Raw genomic sequence first — 22,737 nt, 5'->3', positions numbered from 1 at the left:
CACACAGACACTGCATTGTTCAGGAAGGAGGCACAAATTAACTCCCAGGGCTGAATGAACTTTGGTCCGAAAGGTTCAGCTGAACCTGAAGTCAACAACAATGGAACTGGTGAAGGAGTTGGAGGCATCAGGTACCAAAGTATCTACATCCACTATTAAGAGAATCCTACATTGCCATGGCCTGAAAGGCTGTTGTGCAAGGAAGAAGCCCCTACTCCAAGACAGGCATAAAAAAGCCAGAATGAAGTTTGCAGGTGATCACCAGGATGAAGACCTAGCCTTTTGGTGTGTTCGCTGGTCAGATGAAACCAAAATTGAGCTGTTTGGTCATAATGATCAGCGCTATGTATGGAGGAAAAAGGATGAGGCTTTTAATTCAAAGATCACCATCCCAACTCTGAAGCATTGGGGTGGCAGCATCATGTTGTGGGGGTGTTTTGCTGGAAAGGGGACTGGTGCACTTCAGAAAATAGATGGCATCATGCGGAAGGAGGATTATCTAGAAATACTGAAGCAACACCTCAAGACATCAGTTAGAAAGTTGAAACTTGGTCGCAACTGGGTCTTCCAGCAGGACAGTGATCCTAAGCATACCTCCAAAGTTGTAACAATATGGCTTAAAGACAACAAAGTGAAAGTATTGGAGTGGCCATCACAAAGCCCTGACCTGAATCCCACAGAAGATTTGTGGACTGAACTGAAAAGGCGTGTCCGAGAAGGCCCACAAACCTGACTGAGTTACACCAGGTCTGTCAGGAGGGATGAGCAAAAATTCCGGCAAAGTATTGTGAGAAGCTTGTGGAAGGCTACCCATTACATTACATTACAGGCATTTGGCAGACGCTCTTATTCACAGTGACTTACACAGATTTTTACATAGCATTTACATTTCATCCATTTATACAGCTGGATATATACTGAAGCACTGCAGGTTAAGTACCTTGCTCAAGGGTATGACGGCAGCGACCTAGCGACGCATGGGGTAAGGAGTTACAAGACCAACTCCTTACCCCATGCGTTTGATTCAATTTAAGCAATTAAAAGGCAGTGCCACCAAATACTAAAACTTGTATGTACTATATCAGATTTTTTGACCCACTGAATATATCTGATATAGTACATAAAAGCTGAAATAAATCTGTCTCACCTATTATTTTGAAATGACCTCTTATGGAAATAAAGTAGATACCCTAATTGACTTAACACAGGAAATGTATGGTAACATGAAATGTGTGTAGTTGAGTTGAGTTGAGTCTGAATGTCTTTAGCCTAGGTGTATGTAAACTTTTGGCCTCAACTGTACACACAGCTGCCACATGCTCTAACAAGGTCACACACACACACACACACAGCCATTAAAGTTTTGTGAAATTAACATCTGCATTTTTACATTGTCTGAAAGAAGAACAGCTTGTCTCAGCAGCTGTGTGTTATCTGTGCTAATTATGTGTGTACAGTGCGTGTGGATATTAGTGGCTTGAATTTGTCGGCAAGGTTTTTTTAATTTTACAGTCCTGGAAGAGTGAAAATTCTACTACCTTTTGTGGTTTCCTTTACATCAGTGGAGTTAAACCTGCCGGCATTGTTACCCTCCAGGACTGGAGTTAAACCTGCAGTCACTGCGGCCCTCCATAATTGGAGTTAAACATGCAGACACTGCGGCCCTCCAGGACTGGAATTAAATCTGCTGACACTGTGGGCCTCCAAGATTGGAGTTAAACTTGCAGATGCTGTGGCCCTCCAGAACTGTACATTGAATTTAGTTATTCTTATTTTTCTAGCTGTAACTGGCAGTATCTCTATGTCCTCTTTCTCTCTGGATTTGAACGGACTGTATTTCTTCTTAATGTTTTAATTGAGTTAAAAGACTATTCTTGACTGAGTGTTTCTTTTTGGTTTTGTCCTTCAGTGTTTTTCCTTTTTAAGCTTGTTCACTTTTTGTCTTTATTTTCTTGGTCAGTCATTGGCACTCAGTTGAGCAACAAGTGTAATTATGTATTGTGCATGTGTGTGAGTGTGTACGTGTACATGTACATGATATTTAAATTTTTTTTAACCACAATGCTATGTACAACTTGGGAGACAGGAGAAAAATAAAAATTGGCTAGAATCTCAGCTGACCTTATCAGCACCCACCGGCCACCGGCAGTTTAGGGCTTTCTCTGTAAGGCCTGTGGATTATCGCACGCTTAGACTTCAGCAATTTTGCAAAAGCTCAGTTAAACCCATATGGTTCTAAGGACTATCTGTTTTCGTATATTTGACAGTGGAGCATCCAGCACAGTGTTCAGGCCTGTGTAAGTCTCAGAGCGCTTTCATGACATGTTGATATTGTTAGACAGAGGTAGATCTTTGTGTGTGTGTTACAGGTGTGTGTACGTGTCTGTATTAGTTAGAGGTATGTATGAGCGTGTGTGCGCATGTGTGCATGAGTGTGTGTGCGTGTTAGTTACAGTTGGGTGCATGTATGGGCGCAAGTATGTGCGTGTGTGCATGCATGCTAGTTACTGGTATGTGTGTGTGCAGGCATGTGTGTCTATGTGTGTGCATATGTGAATGGTGCTTGCAGCCTGTTTTTAGTGGCGTACAGCTGATGTGAACGATGGCAGGTGTAGGCAGGATGCTAGTGGAGTGTCTCGTTGTGAGATTATGTGATTGTAATTGTGTTTTTACCCTGACCAGGATTAAGCCTAACTAGAATCCCCCCCCCCCTCAAATCTGGATTACTTCCCTCTATTCCCCTTCATTGTCCTGCTGCGTGTGTGTGTGGGCAGGTGCATGTATACATGTGTGTGTGTCATTGTTGCATCCCCATATCGCCTCTGCTTGTTGACCTTGTAGGGTATTGTAACATCAGCTTTGTCTCATTCCTTCTCTCTCCCCTCTCCCCCTTTTTCTCTCCTCCCCCTCTCCCTCTCTCTCTCCCTGTCTCTCGCTGCTCAGATGAGTCAGGGGGACAGTCTGAACGAGACTACCTCTATCCTGCAGTCCAGTCAGAAGCCCAGCTATCGCTCTGAGCCCAGTTTGGAAGGGTGCCAACGGAGGGATAGGGAGAAAGGTGGTGCAGGGGGGCCCAGCTCCGCCCTCTCAGGTTACTCCCTGGGGGGGCAGTCCTACCCCTCATTCACTGACCCCCTGATGGGTGACGCCTCACTGTCCTCCAGCATGCGCTCCACACACACAGCCCACAACACACTGGGCACACTCCTTTCCGAAGGCACCACCTCTACCAGCTACAAGAGCCTAGCCAATCAGACGCCTCAAAATGGCAGCCTATCGTACGACAGCCTGCTGACCCCCTCGGAAAGTCCGGAGTTTGAGTCTGCGGCACCCGAGCTGCGCCCGCCCAACACCCACCCACACTCCTCTGGCACGCCCTCCCAGGTGCTGGGGTACAGCTCACCATACCTCTCCGCCCAGATCGCCCACCAGCGTGACCCAGAGCTGCACCAGGCTTCCGCTGTCCTCCTATCCTCCCCCCCCAAGTCTTTCCTGCGCTCCTCCAGCCTGCCACCACCCCCTCCAGAGAAAGAGTGCCTGCTGCAGGATCCACGACCCCCTCCTCAGCCCGCTTGCCAATCCAGACCTCCCCGTCACTCCCGAGCTCCGCTCCTGTCTGAACCCCAACCTTACCTCCATCCACATCGCACCCACTCCCTGGGCTCCCCTGATGCCCCCACCCAAACCCCCTCTTCCCCTGGCAGCATGCCCCACCCCCCTCTGGTAAAGTCTCAGTCCTATAGCGAGGGCCCGCCCCCTAGCCGGGGCAGGAAGTGCCCGGCCGCTGGTGGCAGCAGTGGGACCCAGGCTCCAAAGTGAGTAGAGCTGTGTGCAGCGTCAGGCGATGTTCCCTCTCCCTGCCTTCTGTGAGTGTTTCTGTCTTTCTTACTCCGTTACTCTCAGCATCGCTCAGTTATTCTCAGTATCACTCTGACTGCCTGCATCTGCTCCAGCTGCCTGTGTCTTCCTCTGTCTCTATCTCTCTCTGTATCAATCTCTCTATAGCCGCGTTTCCACCGCAGGAACTATACCCCGGAACTAGGAACCTTTTGAGGAACTCAGTGCGTTTCCACCGCAGGAACTAGGGTCTAAATTTAGTTCTGGGGGCTTTGTTTTACCCCCCAAAACGTTCCTGCTCGGGGGGTAGTACTTTCCGAAAGTACAGGAACCTTTTGGGTGGAGCTTGCAGCGCTGAACATTTCTGATTGGTCGAGTACTCGTAGCATTTGTGTTGTATTTATTTTCCGCCATTACCCGCCATGTTTGAAAATATGCATCGGCAAACCAATTTATTTTCATAATAACTTCAAATCAAACTTGTATGTTATGCGGCGCAGTAGCCTACTTTTGGTTATAGCCTGTCAACGTCTTGGAATTATAACGTGTGCTCTTCTGTTCTTTTCTTGCTTTAGTATTTGTTTTATAAAATGCTAAGCATTCGTGCTGGGACAGCATATTACGTAGGCTACCAAAACATTCAAACGGATTAATTCGGTTGCTGAATATTTTCTTCCAGATTTTCTTTGTTAGCCCGTTGTAATTGACTCAAAACGTTTGATACAGTTATGTGAGGTATGCGGTAGTTCTGCATAATTAACATTGGTGATACAGTACAAGCAAACTGGAAATCACCTTCCGCACTTTTTATCCGGGTAAAATAACAGGTTAATTCTAGTAATCTTCCCTTTAGCTTTTTCAGACTGCCGTAATTTTACTCAATTTTACTGCCATTTTTCAATTCCACGAAAAGACCAGGAAGACTATGGACTCATTTATGGTGCATGGTTCGCATCTGGAGGGCACACTTCGCTGCTCGGCTAGCAGTAACTTCGAAGGAAAGCAAACGGTGGCTGTACCACTACTAATTTACATTTTCACGCAAGTCCGAGTTTTCGTTCTATTCTTGTCATTTTGCGATTAGCCTATATGGAATTGACGACGAGAAAGTAATAAAACAGCAAATTGTTTACAACGCGTGCATGTTTTCTGCTGTTAATGAATGTGTTTGAGAGGATATATGAAAATCAATAAATACAAAAGTAACCATATATAGTCATTGTTGGTAACCCGTTGTATATAAGTGGAATAAACCCCTCCGGGCTGTCCCGGTTATTAGAAAATAATGTAGGCTACTTCGGTGGTAGTATGGGGTTACAGAAGAAATCATATGACAGATGGACCGACGACAACGTCAGTGGGCTAATTTGCCTAATCTTCGCGGTACTTTAGACCCCGGTGGAAACGCAGACAACCATTGGCTGAAGGAACCTTTTAGTTCCTGGTAAAGTAGTTCCTGGGACGGAAAGTTCCGGGTAATTTTGGTGGAAACGCGGCTTATCTGTACCTCTCTCATTCTCTTTTCTGTGCTTTCATTCCTCCCATACTGGTTGCGCTTTGTGTGTCTGTCAGTTTGTCTGTCTGTGTTTATCTGGGAAGGTTCCATCTCACATTAAGCCAGGCTGTTTTTCCATTTATAATTGCTTTTACTTTACATTAGAGAACAACCTCCTTTTGTAATATTTTGAAGTCAGTTACAGTTAAATGGTACTGCAGTCGATGACCTCACTGTGGCCTCTCACTGCAAAAGAAATTCTGTTTTGCTGATTGATAATTTTGCAGCTTGTCTTTTAGCTTTAGGTTTTATTGGTTCTAACTTCTGGGTGTACTGAAGAAGCAGTCAAGACTGTAATAATTGAGCCAACTGGGCTAATGAAGATGTCTATGTTGGATGTTTCAGTGAAGTTAAAAGCAAATGGCAGGGAGTTGTAGTGCAATGGTTAGGGAACTGGCCTGGTAACATAGAGGTTGCAGGTTTGATTCTCAGATGGGGCACTGCTGCCTCACACTTGAGCTGAAAATATTTAACCTTCTGTGAATATCCAGTTGTATAAATTGATAGCATGTAAATGTAAGTATATTGTGTGGATAAGAATTTATTATGTAAATCCCTAAACGGGGGCTGCTGTGTGGTGCATCCTGTTTAAAGAGCAGTTGCACTCACTGTTTCAGCCTGGCTCTGCCGACTACACAATTCTGAAAAATGCATCCTGGGGTGGGTGGAGTAGGTGTGTCCATCTCATTTGCATAAAGTATTCTATGTGCTAATAATTTGTACAGCGTAGTGGTACCTGGCTCATGAAACTCAGATCAAACTGTTAAACTAGACTTTGCACATCAAATGTGAACCAAGATTAACCAATTACCTATACCTAATGTATTCAGAAACATATTTTAGTGGACTGTTTAGGTGGAATATTATAGTTTACGAACAGGCCGTCATGTTTCTCCAGTTTGAAAAGCGTTGGGCTGAAACCAATCTCACCAATCAGGTGTCGGCAGTGTTTCCTCATATTAAAAAGTAAACGGATGAATTTGTGGGCGGCAATAATTTTCCAGCTGGATATCTTGATTGACATCTACATGACGTAATAGTATAATATTATTTTATAAATGTTGAAATAATGGCATGGATTAAAATGTTTCAATTTAAAGTAGGCATACAAACATGTTTACAGCTTAAAAAAGTGATCTAGGGTGTAATTACCCTTTAAGGCACTGTTGCAGTGTGTGGATGAGCCCTATCTGTTCTAGATTAAGTAAATGGAAAAAAACTTGAATGTAAACCTGTCCCGTACTAACAGCAATACCCCCAAGTTTTTCTGGGTGTGTCTTGGCAGGAGTAATATACCCCATAAAAACCAGGTTTGTTTTGTTTTTCCCTCCCTTCCCCATTCCCTATTTCTCTTCCAATCCCTCATCCCTCTCTCCTGCCTGTCTGTGTTCTGAAGGGCTGAGATTCAGATGAAGCCATATAGCCAGACAAACGGGCAGCCAAAATCCGCCCACCCCTCCCTCCCTCCTCCTTCCCAGCCAATAAGCTGCTCTGCCTGCCCGGGCCTGGCCAATCACAGTTCTTCCCAGCTGAGCCCCACCCATAAGCAGGGGGGTGGGGTGAAAAAGGTGACAGGCGTCGGGGGAACCACCTATGAGATCTCGGTCTGATTGACAGGCAGCTGTTTGCACCAATGAGGGAGTGGGGAATTCACAGCTCACCACCCTCTCACAAAGGAGAAGGATGTGAGACGAATGAAAAGTTCCGTTGCTACTTTCACCTCCAAGCATGAGTGACAGTTTATACTTTCTGTGATTGACTGACAAGCCCACGGATGGGAACTTTGCCTCACGCACTTTCATTCATTTAAGCAAACGTTTTGGGCCCAGGAAACCAATAACAACTGAAAAGAAGCATTGCTCAGCCAGCCAGTCAGACATCAGCGAAACTTTGTGGGTGTGGCAAATGGGTCTAAAAGAACATATATTCAGAAATTGTTTTATAACATAAATTTATAATTGATTCATACTAAGAAATAATCTGCACAGGAGTAAAAATATTTTTGGCTTGGCTGTTCAACAGACCGCAGTGTCCAAGGAAGGGGACTTCTAAGGCCTCTGCTGCTGTGATAACCAACCATCAATCACCATCCTCTGTTAGAAATGCACAAGCATGTCAGGGAGACTTTGGATGGGGAGAGATGCAGAAAAGGTGGAACTCTTGGGTAGAGAGAGACGATGGATTGGTTCGTAATTTGATTGTAACCAACTGAGGAAACAACTTGTAATGGATGAGTTGTATTTTTACAGAGATTGCCTTTTCCAGGGGGAAAATGATTTTTATTTTTTAATGTTATTTTATATGAATATATATATAGACCTGTTGGTAAAATCTCCCATTAGTATTATAAGATAGCCAGTCATGTTTTCACACAGGTATAAGGGTTTGGAACTATTAAAAAGATCTGGATCTAACGATTCTAATCTAATCTTTTTATCGCTGCATCAGCCATCGCTGATGCAGCTGCATGCCGCTGCATCTCATGACTCAGAAGGACAACAAAAATGTCCCCACAAAATGTAAGCCACAAAAATATAAATATACATTAAATGCAGCATTATGTAAAATCCCATATTTTTGACTCAGATTCACATAATGTAATGTATTTTTTATGGAGGATATTATATGCAAGTTGTCTGTTGCTTTAAATTACTGTTCTTTTGATATTTGCAAAGTTTAAATCAAAAAGCCAGAAGCCCTGTTCTTGTTTTGGACAAGGATAGCTGGCCAATAGGAGGAAAAGCCAGTACTGAGTGGGCGTGGCTACGCAGAGAGAGAATCATATCACCCCGTACTGATTGGACAATGCCTACAGCCAATCAGATATGGGTTGTCCAGACGTTGAGGCTAGATTGTGGTATCCTCTCCTTGCTCTCAATCTAATAAACCAAAATGTAAAAAAATAAGTTAAAAACTTCAACTGAAAGACAAAGGCCAGAATGGGACATTTTTTGTGTAGCACAAACCGTCTGGGATTTATGCAAAGCAGCATTTTGCCTCGATTGGCCTGCTGGAAGAAGTCTGAAACCGCTAGGGAGGAGTCTGCGATACAGGTATTTCAAACCATAGACTGTAGAAAAACATGGGCAAAGTCACCCGTTGACTCTCCATGGGCTTGGTGAACAGCGTTTTGAAGCCCAGGAGGTGTAGTTCATGATTGCTGCCATGTTGTACAAATTGAAGCCAGAGAGTCTGGTCGTCCACTAAGCGCATGAGAAACTGTGATTCGTCTACAAAATATTACCATAGTGTCCAAATAGCACAGTAACTAGCATCGCTATATGGGGAGATGAAGATTATAGAAAAAACATCTATTGCGACTACTTTTTCTTGTGGAAAAAAATGATTGACTTTGTATTTTTACCGTATTGTTACCATTGACTTGCATTAAAATGCATGGCTGAAACACCTATACTGGAGCCAACCGCACTGGCGCTAGTGAGCAATGTCTCTTAACAAGACAAGGAAGTGAGCTTCAAAAATGCAGCCCAGTTTCGGCCACAGACCAATCGGTGATGTTGCTACCCTTGGAGTTTACCATGGTTAGAGCACAAGAACAAAGAGTAATGGATAGAGCTCCATATGGTTGGTGTTGCACAACAACCTTTTTTTATTAGTTCCCTACACATTGAAATTTCTCATCCAGGCCTGTGTGCTGTAAATTGGGAGTAATGATTTACAAATTCTGGGGCCAATATCAATAACTGATATTTGTATGGACATACTACATATCGATGCCGCTACCGTCCTGTTTACATTATAGCATAATGTAACACATAGTGAAGGAAAACTACAGAATATTTTATTTAAAATGTTTCAACTAGTTAACTTTTTTCACCAGTGAGACGACAGCACTACTGAGACTGTATTTAAAATTTAAATTTAAAATTGGGTTCAGATGATTGCTACTTTTAGCATGATATTTTCCACTCACTTTCCAGCATCAGCACTACATTGAATGTGTCACCCCTCTTGCACATTTGTGATATCATCGGCCTACTTGATCAGATATTATCTTCGCATTGGAGCAATACCAATGAGATTGCGTTAAGCTACTATTGGCCCATACTGATTACAACCCCTTTTTTGTCCTGAATCTCTACTGTAAATGACTCCTAACTACTAATAGCTAAAGATTGGTTCAAACCCCTGTGTCTAAACCATAATGTGTAGGTGAATCGTTATTTTTTTGTTGTTTTCTCATACATGTTGAGGTTTTTGTGCAATGCCACATACAGTGAGCTATTGGTATGTTTTGTGTTGTGTATGGAAGGTGTCTTTTCAACAATGGCACAAGTTTAGTATTTGCACAAAAGTTCAAGGGCAATCGCAACTTTCTGTGTCTGTTTACCATGGATTCAGATATCAGGAAACTGGAGGATAAACATGTTTTAAAAATGTGTGAAAGGTCTGGGAGTTCTGGTGAAGAACGTGACTAACACTTTTACAAATACCCCTATAATGTCCCTAAAATGTGGGTTTTTAAAACAATACAATAAAAATGAATTCCACAAAGTGTTTTAACTGAATAACCAACAAAAATTACCTTATCTAGGGCAGGGATGTATCCAGGAACTGTATGTTCATATCGACCTGTCCACTGATCTGTAGAGTATATATGGACACTGGGGCAGAAACCCCACCACGTTGATCAGTAATCCTTTCAGATCCGTGAAATGTTTAAGGGAGAGAGGGAGGATGTTCCTTTTGATTGTTTGTCTCAGTGAGTAGAAAATGGTCCTCACAAGTCTGGGTACCTAAAAAATGTGTGTGTGATTAGAATGCAGCCACCTTTTTATTTCCTAAGTGTGCAAGAGCAATCTAATGCTGTTACACACAGTTAAAGGATGGGGAAGGGTTGGTGTGAGAAATCAAGGGTGTTGCTGGACTTCCTTTTATAAAATCAATCATAGATTTATTTGAATGATAAAATCTAGCAAAATACTAGGATACTAAAATACTAATATTGAATTATTTAACCCCCCCTTAAAAAAATCCTTCCATATTTGTGTTGTGTGTAACTGATCAGGTGCTAATAATGGGGGCATGGACATAGATCCTGTGGGACACAAGGGGGACCTGTCCACAGGTATGACAGGATTGTGACTCGCTCAAAAAGTGACATCAGAAAACTCTAAGAATCTTGTGATGATCTTACAAGGCAAAGAGGGCTGAACCTCCATCTTTCAGCTTAACTTGATGTTTTTTTTTTTATATTTGCATTCATAGAAAACCTAGTCCAAATAATCAAGTCTCATTATTTTTCCATTGAGTCCTGATGGGTTTTGTTCCAGTTGTGAGATTAGCTGATGGTACCGGTCTCCCTTCTTTTCAAACTATGCCTCCACTGTTGGCAGAGTTTAAAAATAAGGGTTTTTTTCCTTCTGAGTCTGCGAGTCCCTCAGTTCTTGCATTACAGACTAATACTTCCCTTGACTGTCTGCATGATGGACATGGTGTAATCATCATGCACACCTCCTTACATGTTCCACAAACAGCCAAACCCATTAAAGTGTTCTGCTGATCCAAACCGGATTCACTGCCAGCACCAATGCAATTTGCTCTTTGAGCAACTGCTATTCATCTAATAAAAACCTACAGAGATTACTTATGCACAATAATGATTTAAAATTTTCCAATTGTTTTTATTTAACTGAAATAAACAGATCTGTAATTGCCCTTCAGACATCCAAATGGAGAAAACTCTCCATTGATAATGTCATAAATGCTACAGTATAATCAAATAACAACATATAAATCGCTAACTTGCCAGAATATAACAGTTGTTTGCTATAATATGATTTTTAAAATGTAATCACTGTGATTGGAAGGAAACAAATCACCTGTGCGACTTTTAGGGTGGGGTTATCGGTTTTCTTTCAACAACATGAACCAGTATTCTGAGGTATTCGTAACTGTAGAACTAATATACCATTTGCATTTACGGGTTTGTATTGTTATGGGATGCGTCACTTAATGACAGGTGTACTCTCACAATGCAATACAAGCCAAAATGTCTGTTTCAGTCTGCCTGTGGCTTCAAAATTCCATTGCAGTTGGGGACTGGAATCAACCAGGCTCATGTCTACCTTTTCACCTTAATAAAAAAAACACCCATTCGTAAAAATAAAATCCTTTATACCAAACTGTAGACATGATCTTGGCAAAAAAAAAAAAAAAAAAGTAAAAATAGTCTTGTTCAAACAAGCGTCCTGGTGATCTAGCCAGCAGAAATAATACACTAGCAGCAGGTTATAGCTGGCTATGGAATACTATTCGAGCTGATGGGGATTCAGAATCCAGAGGGGGTGCATGTCTCCTTTTCATTGTCATTACAAGAAAGACCGATTCTCAAAGAAATACATGCAAGGATCTTGTTCAAACAAGTTTTCCCGGTGACTTCCCGATGCCACCAGAAAACATGTACACGGGCAGCAGGTCATAGCTAGCTGTAGCTCTTCTATATGCTGGGGATTCAGATTCCAGAAGGTGGCGCATGTCTCCTTTTCACCGTAATTACAAAAACACCCATTCGTAAAACTAAAATGCTTTATACCACACTGTAGATAAGATCTTGACGAAGAAATACATGCAAGTATCTTGATGTTTAAACAAGTTTTCCTGGTGAATTAGCCACCAGAAAACATATACACTGGCAGCAGGTCATAGCTAGCTGTGGCATATTATTCTAGCTGCTGGGGATCCAGATTCCAGAAGGTGGCGCATGTCTCCTTTTCACTGTAATTACAAAAAACACCCATTTGTAAAACTAAAATGCTTTATACCACACTGTAGATAAGACCATGCCAAAGATATACATGTAAAAATATTGTTGTTCAAGCGAGGTTTAGCTGTCTAGAAATGTCAGAAAACATTTTATGGGGCCTCTTCCTTGGCATAACTTGGACGAATTGGAATTGAACAATCAAGATTATGTTAAAACGGGGATTGGCAACAATTAATAACATTTCATTTCAGCAAAACAAATTTCCTTCTGGGGTTATTTTGAGTAAGATAGCGAGCTTCAGATTTTTTTTGGTGCCATATCACATATGAAATGGCTGTAGAAGTTCCTCAGGATGCTAGCAGCTGTAACGTTTTTAGGACACCTAAATATACGAACAAATCAATAAATAACCGATTAACATTTGAAACATTTCACAGTGAGTTTATCTTGTGGTGAAATTAGTAATAATGCCTTAAATGTGGTTAGATTTTTTATAATGACCCCACTGATTTTGGTGAGGCTTTAAGTGCTGGCACAAATGTTCATGAACAGAGTCAGGTTTGCATAATCATTTCTGACTTCAAAAGTAAAAAAGTAACATCGCTGAATTGTCTGTGCACTTTTGAAATGATTTAATATCTCGGTGTACTCCAATTTTGTATATTTCCTTGTTTAATGACCTGTTAAATTGAGCCCAGATGCAAATTTTGTTTCATGTTTGTGTGTGGAACTCCCATTGTGATTACATTGCAGGCAGAACGTTCAACCTCCCTTCCATAAGAGATTGATCTAGTACCATTATTGCAAGATACTTTTATTCTGTTACCTTTAAAGACATTTGAAAAATGGTATGAATCATGTGTTACATGGAATTTACTTACAGATTCAAATTACTCATATAAAATAATGAATAGCCAAGATTCCGCTTAATCTGAATCTTAAATGTATATAAACATTTTTTTTTTTCGGTAAAACTGGTAAAAATTAAAATTTAATAAATAAAAAAATACATCACCCATTCCCATGGTGATGTCATGACCATTAAGCTTGAGTTCTTTCTGATCACTCTGACTGTTATTTATCCTTCTTGCTCTGTGGCTCCTCCTCCTGGTGCTCTGGCTGCTCTTCCAGCTCCTCTGTCCTCAGGCATGGCTGGGACCCCTGCCTGCTCTCCCCTGCCCTTGAACATCTTTTTGGACTTCTGGTACAGGTCGTTCAGGTTTAACTCCCGAATTATGTTCTCCTGTGAGTGGACGTGCAGAGGGTGGCCATATCAGTGCAGATAATCTGACCTACTTTTGGCACTCTGACTAGGGAGCACTGCCTAAAAATCTTCAAATAACTCCTGGCATCTTTTTCAATATATTTTAAAATCATATTTCCAAACAACATAAATGCAAGAGCTTTTGAGGAGAGCAACCAAGGTTTTGAGTAACCTACATTACATTTTATTTATTTGGCTGGCTCTTTTACTCAAAGCAATGTACAATAAGTGGATACTGAAGGTGATTTCACCAACTGCAAAGCCCAGGTCCAATAAGGGACAATACTCATTATGTAATCGTTATCCATAGCCATGAACACATTAAGTCTAGTTCACACAGTAAGCATAGGCTAGGTCCACCTACTTTGATTCTGCTGTAGGGGCTTCAATCAGTACTTCTCCGAGTATATTGGGGAAGTCCAGGGGGTCAGACATTGCTTAAGGGTCCTTACCCCAGCCTTCCCTACAGTGCTGTAGGGCCCTTACCCCAGCCTTCCCTACAGTGCTGTAGGGCCCTTACCCCAGCCTTCTCTACAGTGATGTAAATGGACTGCATTTATATAGCGCTTTTATCCAAAGCACTTACTTTATGTAGGGCCCTTACCCCAGCCTTCCCTACAGTGCTGTAGGGCTCTTACCCCAGCCTTCCCTACAGTGCTGTAGGGCCCTTGCCCCAGCCTTCCCCACAGTGCTGTAGGGCTCTTACTCCAGCCTTCCCTACAGTGCTGTAGGGCCCTTACCCCAGCCTTCCCTACAATGCTGTAGGGCTCTTACCCCAGCCTTCCCTACAGTGCTGTAGGGCCCTTGCCCCAGCCTTCCCCACAGTGCTGTAGGGCTCTTACCCCAGCCTTCCCTACAGTGTTGTAGGGCTCTTACCCCATCCTTCCCTACAGTGTTGTAGGGCTCTTACCCCATCCTTCTCTACAGTGATGTAGGGCCCTTACCCCAGCCTTCCCTACAGTGCTGTAGGGCCCTACCCCAGCCTTCTCCACAGTGCTGTAGTGCCCTTACCCCAGCCTTCTCCACAGTGCTGTAGGGCCCTTACTCCAGCCTTCTCCACAGTGCTGTAGGGCCCTTACTCCAGCCTTCTCCACAGTGCTGTAGGGCCCTTACCCCTGCCTTCTCCACAGTGCTGTAGGGCCCTTACTCCAGCCTTCTCCACAGTGCTGTAGGGCCCTTACCCCAGCCTTCTCCACAGTGCTGTAGGGCCCTTACCCCAGCTTTCCCTACAGTGCTGTAGGGCCCTTACCCCAGCCTTCCCTTTAGTGCTGTCGGGCCGTCACCCCAACTTTCTCTACAGTGCTGTAGGGCCCGTACCTAAGTCTACACTACAGTGCTGTAGGGCCCTTACCCAATCTGTCTCTACACTTCTGTAGGGCCCTTACCCAGCCTTCCCTACTGTGTTGAAGGGCCCTTACCCCAGTCGTCCCTGTCTTTGACAATATACAAAGTCGGCTAGAACGACTTTCACATTTAACCAAATGTCTAGATCAGAGGTGGGCAATGAGGGCCATGTCTGTTTCTAGTTTTCATGCCAACTTCTAGGCTCATTTGCTTAATTTGCTCTAACGTATGCCACCTGACATTTTAGCTACATTTCTACCTCACAAACACATTAATGGCAGCTGAAGACTGTTCTGTGTCTCTGTATCAAATGTTTTACTGTGATCTCATTTACGAGTGAATCAGTGTTGGTGTATTCAGCCAATTGGCTCATTCAGTCAGGGTAATTGGTGGAAACAAAAACCTGCATACAGACCGGCCCTCTCGGACTGGAATTTCCCACCCCTGGTCTAGATGGTATGACATAATGCAGTCAATATTTTCAGTGAAAAACCAGCTAGATTTGGTTGAAATGTGATAGTTTTCTGACCGGCTAGGACATAGGCAGGCTATATCACGGTAAAACATGAGTGAATTAGTGGTAAATACAGCTAAACTAATGACTGTCAAAATATCTGTCAACCAATTTACATCCCTTCAGACTTCTGTATTCGGTCTTGTACTCACTGGGAGACAAACAATACTATGTGGAGTTCGCATGTGAAATGATGAATGGATTTCAGGAATATAAATGAGTTCCCAAAATAATTGTAGTCGCAAAAGCAATAGTTTTTAAAGTAATAGGCAACTATTAGTAAACAAATAAGCTTGCATAACGAATTTGAGATTTGCCTGAGACTTAGGTGGGATTCGATCCAAAGACTTGATATTCACATAGGCAAGTGCGTTACCATCAAGCCCCCAGTGAAGTAGCTGCAGAAACAGCAACTTTTTTTGGCTAAAAATATATGTGCCCATTTTGCATATGTATGTAATGTTTTGTTTGGCTGGTGTAGCTAAATGTCCAATTGGGAGATGTTTGTAGGCCTGGAGCATTTGTTATGATGTAATGGGTGGGAAGAAGAAGGGAAAAGCACACAAAATCATCTTAGTTTGGGGCTTTATTGTGTGGACATGTGAAGTTGTTTGTGAATTCTGTCTGTTGAAATTAGGTCAGAAGGTACAGAAATTAATGTTTAAAGGGCTGAGTCTGTGGTCATTGTGGTTACTTCAGTAGAGATGAAAAGTGCCAAACTCTCTGTGCTGTATGGGGCATGCCGCCCCACAAGCCTAATCTTGGCGGGATGGCATACCTGCCATCCCAATGAAGTATCAGTAATCCAAAGCCATGAACATAGCTGGTTCCAACAGTATGCATAAAGACCAATTTCCATTGCGAAGCCTTGCATCAGCCACCTCAGGCACAGCAGATTTGACTAGGAATAATTATAATTAAAATATCTGAAAATATAATTTTGCCTGGTCAAAACTGAATTACAGATATCTTTAATTATCATTTGATATGTCTGACGAGTTGAATGACGATGTCTGTGACATCTTAAAAGGTATTTTGACTAGTGAAAATATATTGGAGATATCTTGAATAGGTTCTTTGCATATGACGTCACAAACTGGCGCGCTTTCCAGATGGAGGGCAGGCAACTGGAGGCAACGACCACCAACACTGCAGCAATGCCTATGGCTTGCGCTGTTTACGGCTGTGTTCCAACTTCCAACCGATCAAATCGGGAAAAAACAAGGGCTACTTTCGAGTCCTGAAAATAGTGGTACACAAAGGGGAGTTTAAAAAGCTCACAGAGAAACGGCGGCCGACATGGATCAAAAACCTCCGTCTTAAGTCTGGAGGAGCGACTTTAGCTAGCTACATCTGCGATATTATCACCCTGTGGTGTTTGTTCTGCAGCTAGTGTTTTGCAGTTTTAGTTAGCTACCGGGAGATAGCTAGCTAGCTAAAACTGCGAAACACTAGCTGCAGAACAAACACCACAGGGTGATAATATTGCAGATGTAGCTAGCTATGTTTCCTGCGATATCACCATCCTGGTCTGTATTTTTTGTCAGTGTTTTTGTCTTTAGCTAGCTAGCTACCGGAAGATTTGTTTTTAGTGATGCTAGCTAGCTATCACCATACACTACTAAACAACGTGAAGCTACTGTTAACCCTCTTTGTATGTCACCTGTCATCTGGCTAGCTGTGTAGTAGGAGGTCTGGAGGACAAGGTAATTTGTAATGTCGATCGCCTCCACACCGGGCAAATTTAGATTTTATTTTATTTAGCACAATTAAAATAAAACAGAAACAGAAGAGATTTAAAAACAGTGAAATAATGCAGGGAGACGCAAGAAACCCAAGGGGCTTATACATGGCCTCACCCTAAATAAATGGTAAATGGAATAATAAAACAGAAACAGAAGAGATTTAAAAACAGTGAAATAATGCAGGGAGACGCAAGAAACCCAAGGGGCTTATACATGGCCTCACCCTAAATAAAACGACAACTCAACAAAAACATACAAAAATAGATTAATCGGTCAAGTTGTGAGAAAAATCGCTTTTCTTCATTTTGTATGGATCACATCCATAATGCATTTCAATTTTCTGACGATACCTGCTGCGTGCACGTTCATCCAACCCTTTTATGTACTCACTTTCCCCAATTTCCAATTTGCGCAGTATAGATTCTTCACTTCCTGCCCTCCATCTGAATTTTGCTCATCATAATAGTCACGTGATTGCAAACAAGCTACTATTGTTTATAATTGCAAATATCTTGAATTATAATTCTAACTAGTCACACCGTAATTATGACTAGTCAAAATGCATTTGAAGATATCTAAAATGTAATTATGGATAGTCAAGTGAAGCTATTAAATGTTAAATGGGCTGCGCATAGTCACCTGAAATTCTTAATGCAACACAAGCACAAGCTGCAGTTTCAAGCATCGCAGCGAGGGGCATTATAGCAGGTAACGCCCATAGACATGCACATTTAACTAGACAGGGGGCACGCCCTCAACAAACCTTAAACTGTGAATCCCTGGAGGTAAGCTTGTACTGCACATGTCTTTGCTGTTGAGGACGAAAAATTTAGCTCCCCATTAAAGTGAATGGGGAATATCAGACTTTTGAAGGCAAAATAAAACTTCCCTGGTGATAATTTGAAACTTGATTGACGACCATCACGTTTCATATGAAAAGCAGGTTGACAAATATGCATTATGTAATAAGATATGCACATATTAATACATATTTTCCTAAGACTTCTGGACCATTGTTTCAGAAACTGCTGCACATAGTGAAATTTATGATCACGAAAAAATGGCCCGATGTGGTTTTCTTCGGTTGTTAAATCACCTTCTACATTGAATACAATGGGCAGCAAGCTCTTTTGCCCTCAACAGTTGTGAACATGCGCAGTAGAGGCCGTTTTTCCCAATACTTCCTAGGCTTCACTGACTGGCCACTCCTACCCTCTCCAGTTCCTACGTACACGCTATGGTAACGACAGGATGAAGCATAGGGCGTACATACTGTAGGAACTGGAGAGGCAGGAGGAATCAGAAGTTGCAGAAACCAATATAGCATCTAGTGCACCACAGCTCTCGATTTCCAGGCCTGCAGCACACTGGACAACCTCCACCAGGAGGACTTCCATGCTGGGACCGGATGCACATGACCTCCACATCAAGGACCGAAACTCACGTAACCTCCACTCCAGGAACGGAAGTCACCTGACCTCTTTTATTTGGGAAACAAGTTAGATTGAAAGTGAAGATGCCAGTGGTTAACCACTTTGGCAAGCTGGTGTGTGTTTTTAAGTAAACAAAGGACTGATGCAATTACCACTGATTAGTAAGATGTTGCCACTTGTATACAGAGTCATTTATAATGGCATACCAGTTTGAATTAACAGTCGATATTTCTCTGGTTACAACGTAGCACTTAGTTAGGTTAAGATAACACTCTTAGTCCTCCGGCAGATTGCAGATGCTATCAGCTTCATGAGCTTGACAGTCAAAAGATTTACCAAATATACATATTTAATTTGACATAACTTAGTTTGTATTGCACTATTCAAATGCCCGGTTACAAGTGCTTTACATTTAGGTAATACTAAAGAGAATTGTTAAGCTTTACAAGAACAAATTAAAACAAATGTCAGAACAATTTACCTGGTTCTCATCAAAATGAAGCATATTTGGATTCAATCTCTGTTTCAGATTCAGGGATGCCGTGGGATTCTCCCACAGGTACATCCTGTTGGACCTCTTGGTGCCTGTTTTTAATTGCTCATGCAAGCCCTGGAATTGAAGTGAGAATTAGATTTATATTCATCAGAATTAAAACACAATATACAAGGAACTTCATTTGATACAAAACAGTGGCATGCCATATAGTATAGGGGACACAAGGCATGCATTGGACAATTGAGACTATACAGACTTGACACTACAGAAAGAAATAGTCAAAAATTGGTTAGCATGGTCCATGACACAGTTGTAAGTGTAAGTGTATAATTCTTATAATTCGTCCAGGTGTGTAGAACTGCCGAAATCCGTCCTGCTAGAGTGGATAAGTATCTGCGTTCATTTACTAATTACATACCGCGTTAGATTTTAAACTTTTCCCTGTGTGGAAACTGGTATTTGTTTTTAGGTTGTGTTAGGTTTCTTTGTTTTTTAGGTTGTTGGGCTTCACTTTGATTCTTAGAACTGATAGATTGCGATTATTGCACTATTACAGACTGTGAACCTCTGTAATCAGCGCGTTATTCGACTCAGGTTTTCAGTTGCTAATTAGGTACACTCGGAGCGACGCTTTATTAGTCCTGCTAACTCGCAGTTTAGGTAGTAAGTGTATAATTCGTCCAGGTGCGTAGAACTGCCGAAATCCGTCCTGCTAGAGTGGATAAGTATCTGCGTTCATTTACTAATTACATACCGCGTTAGATTTTAAACTTTTCCCTGTGTGGAAACTGGTCTTTGTTTTTAGGTTGTGTTAGGTTTCTTTGTTTTTTAGGTTGTTGGGCTTCACTTTGATTCTTAGAATTGATAGATTGCGATTATTGCACTATTACAGACTGTGAACCTGTGTAATCAGCGCGTTATTCAACTCAGGTTTTCAGTTGCTAATTAGGTACACTCGGAGCGACGCTTTTGTCGCTCCCTCCTAGTTTATGAGCCAGCTCCCCATTCCAGTCTGTGCTCTCCCCCTCAGATGGCGCTTCCAGCGACGTGGCCCCCCTCGACAACGGAACCCCTCTAACCTCTGCTACCCCCCGCTGACCCCCTGTGAGAACTTCACGGTCACAGGGGGGCTATGGAACCGCCAGTCTGCTATGCGCAAGGCAGACTTCATCTCTGCCTATGCCTCCCTCCTATCCCTGCAGTTCCTTGCCCTCACAGAGACCTGGATCACACCAGACAACTCTGCCACTCCTGCTGCCCTCTCATCCTCCTACTCCTTCTCCCACACCCCCCGGCGATCTGGCTGTGGTAGTGGCACTGGTCTACTGATCTCCCCCACCTGGAAATTCTCTGTTCTCCCCCTCCCTGACCTGTCTATATCCACTTTTGAATTCCATCCTGTCTCTATCACCTACCCTGCTAACCTCTATATTATTGTTATTTATCGTCCCCCAGGGCCCCTGGGAAGCTTCCTGGATGAGCTAGACACCTTGCTCAGCTCCTTCCCTGAGGACGGCACCCCGCTGATCCTCCTGGGAGATTTTAACATCCAACTAGAGGCCTCCCAGTCTGCTGCCTTCCTACCACTACTCCACTCCTTCGACCTCTCCCTACAACACTCTCCCCCAACCCACAAGGCAGGCAACCTCCTAGACCTGATCTTCCTGAGGATCTGCTCCAGCTCCAATCTTACGGTTACCCCCTGCATACGTCTGACCATCACTTCATCTCCTTCTCCCTCCCCCTCTCTCCACATCCTCCCTCTCCTCCTCCCATCCCCACTGTCACTGTCCGCCGTAACCTCCGCTCCCTATCCCCCTCTTCTCTTGCTCCCAGAGTGACTGCTTCTCTCCCCACTCTTCAACCATTTTCCAAGCTGCCCACTAACTCTGCATCCTCCACCCTAACTTCATCTCTCTCCTCAGCACTCGACTCCCTATGCCCCTTCGTCCCTAGGCCAGCACGTTCATCCCCTCCCAGTCCATGGATGTCTGACATCCTACGCACCTCCAGGGCCAGCCTCCGTGCTGCTGAGAGGAAGTGGGCCAAATCCAGGGACCCATCTGACCTCTCAGCCTATCATTCTCTCCTGACAGAGTTTTCTTCTGCTGTCACTGCCGCTAAGGCAAAATTATACCAAACTAAAATTCATAACTCCATTCTAACCCTCGTCAACTTTTCTCTATTTTCTCCTCTCTCCTCAGCGTGCCACCTCCTCCACCCCAGTCTTCCTTCACTGCAGATGACTTTGCAGCATTCTTTGACGAAAAAATTGCAGACATCCGCAGCTCCTCTGCGCCCTCCTTCCCCTCTGCGCCCTCCGCCCCCTCCTCCCCCTCCGCGCCCTCCGCCCCCTGTTTCTCCACATTTTCTCTCCTCTCAGACTCTGAAGTTTCCCAGCTTCTGCTCACCCACCGCCCTACCACCTGCGCCCTCGACCCTATCTCCTCATCTCTCCTCCAGGCAATCACACCTGACATCCTCCCTCCCTCCCTCGTGAACTCCTCCCTATCTTCTGGATGTTTCCCCTCATCCTTCAAGAGGGCCCACATCACCCCGCTGCTGAAGAAACCCACACTAGATCCTTCAGTCATTCAGAACTACCGCCCGGTATCTCTCCTCCCTTTCCTATCCAAAACACTTGAACGTGCTGCATCTAACCAACTCTCTGCTTTCTTCTCTCACAACAACCTGCTTGATCCCCACCAGTCTGGCTTCAGGCCTGGCCACTCGACCGAGACTGCACTCCTCTCGGTCAGTGAGTCACTCCATGCCGCACGAGCAGCCTCCCTCTCCTCTGTCCTGATTCTTCTAGACCTCTTCGCTGCATTTGACACTGTGGAGCACTCTATCCTCCTGTCCTCCCTGGCAGCAACAGGGATCTGCGGCACAGTCCTTGACTGGATTGAGTCTTACCTCTCTGACCGTTCCTTCCAGGTTGCCTGGGCGGGTAAGGTATCACCACCCCGTCCCCTCGCCACCGGAGTTCCCCAGGGCTCAGTCCTCGGTCCCCTTCTCTTCTCCTTGTACACCAGATCCCTTGGCCCTGTAATATCTACCCATGGCTTGTCCTATCACTCCTATGCCGACGACACGCAACTCTTTCTCTCCTTCTCCCCATCGGACACACAGGTCCCTGCCCGCATCTCCGCTTGCCTGAGGGACATACAGAGCTGGATGGACAATCACCACCTGAAGCTCAACCCAGGATAGACGGAGCTAATCTTTATTCCTGCTCTATCCTCTCCCCTCCTCGACTTTTCCATTTCCCTAGGGGACACCTTAGTGACATCATCACCCTGTGCCAAGAATCTCGGAGTGGTGATGGACAACAGGCTGTCCCTCTCAAAGAACATTGCAGCAGTAAGCCGGGCATGCAGATTTTTCCTGTATAACATCAGCAGAATCCGCCCCTTTCTCACCACCTACTCAACCCAGCTCCTGGTCCAAGCAATGGTTCTATCCCGCCTGGACTACTGCAACTCTCTTCTGGCTGGACTACCAGCATCTGCCACCAGACTCCTGCAACTCATTCAGAATGCTGTGGCTTGTCTGGTCTTCAACCTCCCCAGACACTCCCACGTCACTCCCCTGCTCACTACCCTCCACTGGCTGCCTGTTATAGCTCACATCAAATTTAAAACATTGGTCCTAGCATACCAGGCAGTCAAGGGATCAGCCCCAGCATACCTCCACAAGATATTCAAACCCTACATGCCAGCCAGATCCCTCTGTTCTGCTACCTCAGGACGCCTAGCACCTCCCCCTCTTCGCACCTGCACTTCCAGAACACGTCTCCTGTCTGTTCTGGCCCCACAATGG

General features: G+C 43.8%; 1 protein-coding gene across 3 annotated transcripts in view; it reads left to right on the top strand.

The window, feature by feature from the left end:
• Positions 1-13,164, top strand: part of LOC118231663 (palmitoyltransferase ZDHHC5-like) — a 41,837-nt gene extending 28,673 nt beyond the window's left edge. For 2 of the 3 annotated variants that reach the window (XM_035425710.1, XM_035425709.1), the window contains exons 10-11: positions 2,944-3,815; positions 6,789-13,164. In XM_035425710.1, coding sequence (XP_035281601.1) covers positions 2,944-3,815; positions 6,789-7,002 — 1,086 coding nt within the window. In that variant the 3' untranslated portion in view covers positions 7,003-13,164. Of the gene's footprint in view, positions 1-2,943; positions 3,867-6,788 lie in introns of all 3 variants that reach the window. The other variant, XM_035425711.1, reaches the window with a different exon arrangement.
• The last annotated feature ends 9,573 nt before the right edge of the window (positions 13,165-22,737 follow it).

Source organism: Anguilla anguilla, chromosome 7 (assembly GCF_013347855.1).
Source record: "Anguilla anguilla isolate fAngAng1 chromosome 7, fAngAng1.pri, whole genome shotgun sequence".
Classification (NCBI taxonomy): domain Eukaryota; kingdom Metazoa; phylum Chordata; class Actinopteri; order Anguilliformes; family Anguillidae; genus Anguilla; species Anguilla anguilla.
This window is presented reverse-complemented; position numbering and strand designations above follow the sequence as displayed.